The following is a 2,500-nucleotide window of genomic DNA, read 5'->3' on the forward strand; positions in this document are numbered from 1 at the left end:
ATATACAGATATAGGATATATAAATAGACAGATAGATAGACAGAGAAAAGAGAGAGACCCACATTGTGATTGGTCAGGATACCAACAACAGCGGGACCAAGGAAGCCGGGCACGGTAGCGATGGCGTTGGTGATTCCCAGCAATGTCCCTGCACACACACACACACACACACACACACACCACCTTTACCGTTACTTGCACACACACACACACACACACACACACACACACACACACACACACACACAAAGATCTGACACACACACACACACACACACACACACACACACACACACTCATCCACAACCACACATCTGCACACACACACACACGCACACCACCCACCTAATCACACCCTCACCGCAACACACACACACACACACACCTCCTCTATACAAACACACACACACATCCCTACACACACACACACACATCCCTACACACACACACACACACCTCCTCTACACATACACACACACCTCCTCTATACACACACACACACACACACACACACACTCATCCACAACCACATCCACACACACACACACACATACACTCACACACACACATACACATACACACAAATACAACCAAAACCACACACCCACACACACACCCACACCCACAAAATCACAAACCCTCCGACACATCCACAACCACTTTCACCCAACCACCCAGCCCCCCCCTCCTCTCCACCTCCACCCCTACCTCGCCCCGCCACCTTCCCCACCCACCCACCCCCTCACCAGCGAATCTGGGAGCGATGTCAAGGTGGTTGACGTTGTAGCCGGACATGGTAAAGCCGGCACTGCCCACACCTAGGGTCAGCAACACCACGGCCAGGGTGTGATTGCACCCGGCATACCCCGTTGCCACCATCAGGGCTGCCGGCAGAATGCACCCTGGGTGGATGGTGGGGGGGTGGAGGTGTGGGGGTGGGGTGGGGGATGGAAGATTAATTAAAAGCTCTGGTTCATTGATTTAAGTAAGGAAGTAATCACTTGTCATACATGTTTAGAATGCATACATCTAGAACACTAGAACATCGGAAAAAAACACACCTGGCAAATGTATACAGACATCGAATATTCTTAAAATACACGCCTTTAGACACACTGGGGCAATTGCTGCGCCAGACGATAGGGTGAAAAAAATGAAAGTGATTAGTTAAGGTGTGTGGGCGAAAGTGGTGCCTTTTTAATCCTGAATAAGCTACACAAAATATTTTGTATTTCTTTTTTTTTATCACACCAGATTTCTCTGTGTTAAATTCGGGCTGCTCTCCCCCAGGGAGAGCGTGTCGCTACACTGCAGCGCTACCCATTTTTTGGTTATTTTTTCCTGCGTGCAGTTTCATCTGTTTTTCCTATCGAAGTGGATTTTTCTACAGAATTTTGCCAGGAACAACCCTTTTGTTACCGAGGGTTCTTTTTCGTGCGCTAAGTGCATGCTGCACACGGGACCTCGGTTTATCATCTCATCCAAATGACTAGCGTCCAGACCTCCACTCAAGGTCTAGTGGAGGGGAGAGAAAATATCGACGGCTGAGTACCGTGATTCGAACCAGCACGCTCAGATTCTCTCGCTTCCTAGGCGGGACGGCGTTACCTCTATCTAGGCCATCACTCTGCAGACTCTACACAGACAATACAGAACCGCTTGGGCCCTAGCTCAGTTATTCTACCCAGCCCCTGCGCTACGACGCCACAGGCAACCCCCCCCCCCCCCCCCCCCCCCGACTCCACCCCCCCACCCCGACCCACTCTCACCGGTGGTGTTGAACATCTTCCGGGTGGCCCCGGTGCTCAGGTAACCCCGCCTGCGGAGATAGTCTGCCACGAAGCCCGACATGAGCTGGGTTAGCCACAGCACCAGGTAGGGTACCCCGGAGAGAAAGCCGTCCTGTTGAAAGGGGGGAGAGAGATTTTAGTGTTTCGTTGGTTTTGGTTGTGGTCTGTCTGTTTGTGTGTGTGTGTGTGGGGGGGGGGGGGGGGGGGCGGGGGATGGTGTGGGGGGGTTATGGGGGGCTGAGGATGAGTGGGTGGGGGAGCGGGTAGGTAGGAGAGGGGGGGGGGGGTGCAGTCAGCCCATAGCACCAACCTTCACGCTAAATCCCCTCCAGAACCTTTCCCCTCCGCTCCCCCCCCCTCCGCCGCCACACTTACACCCCCTCCCCCTTGCCCCCCATACCCCCCCCCACACACACACACACCTGAGTCATGTCGAAGTGAACGATCACTTTGAGGCAGGTTGGGAGACAGGTGAACATGCTGTGAGTACAAGCCTCAGTTGTCGCGATGCCCCCCTCCACCTCCCCCTCCACCCCCCTGCGTCCCCTCTCACCCACACACACCTGAGTCATGTCGAAGTGGAGGATCTTCTTGAGGTAGGTGTGTGTGGAGACAGGTGAGCATGCTGTAGAAGGCCCTAGTTGTTGCTAATAATAAATCCTCTCCTCTCCAACCCCCCTCCCCTCTCCCCCCCCACCTTTCCACCACCC

The 2,500-nt window shown here is 53.8% G+C and overlaps 1 protein-coding gene across 1 annotated transcript in view; it reads right to left on the reverse strand.

The window, feature by feature from the left end:
* Positions 1-2,500, reverse strand: part of LOC143276977 (sialin-like) — a 26,537-nt gene that overhangs the window by 2,533 nt on the left and 21,504 nt on the right. Inside the window, exons 9-11 of the mRNA XM_076581674.1 lie at positions 1,770-1,902; positions 747-902; positions 63-148 (exon numbers count right to left, since the gene is read on the reverse strand). Coding sequence (XP_076437789.1) covers positions 63-148; positions 747-902; positions 1,770-1,902 — 375 coding nt within the window. The remainder of the gene's footprint in view (positions 1-62; positions 149-746; positions 903-1,769; positions 1,903-2,500) is intronic.

Source organism: Babylonia areolata, chromosome 33, assembly GCF_041734735.1.
Source record: "Babylonia areolata isolate BAREFJ2019XMU chromosome 33, ASM4173473v1, whole genome shotgun sequence".
In the NCBI taxonomy this organism is placed as follows: domain Eukaryota; kingdom Metazoa; phylum Mollusca; class Gastropoda; order Neogastropoda; family Buccinidae; genus Babylonia; species Babylonia areolata.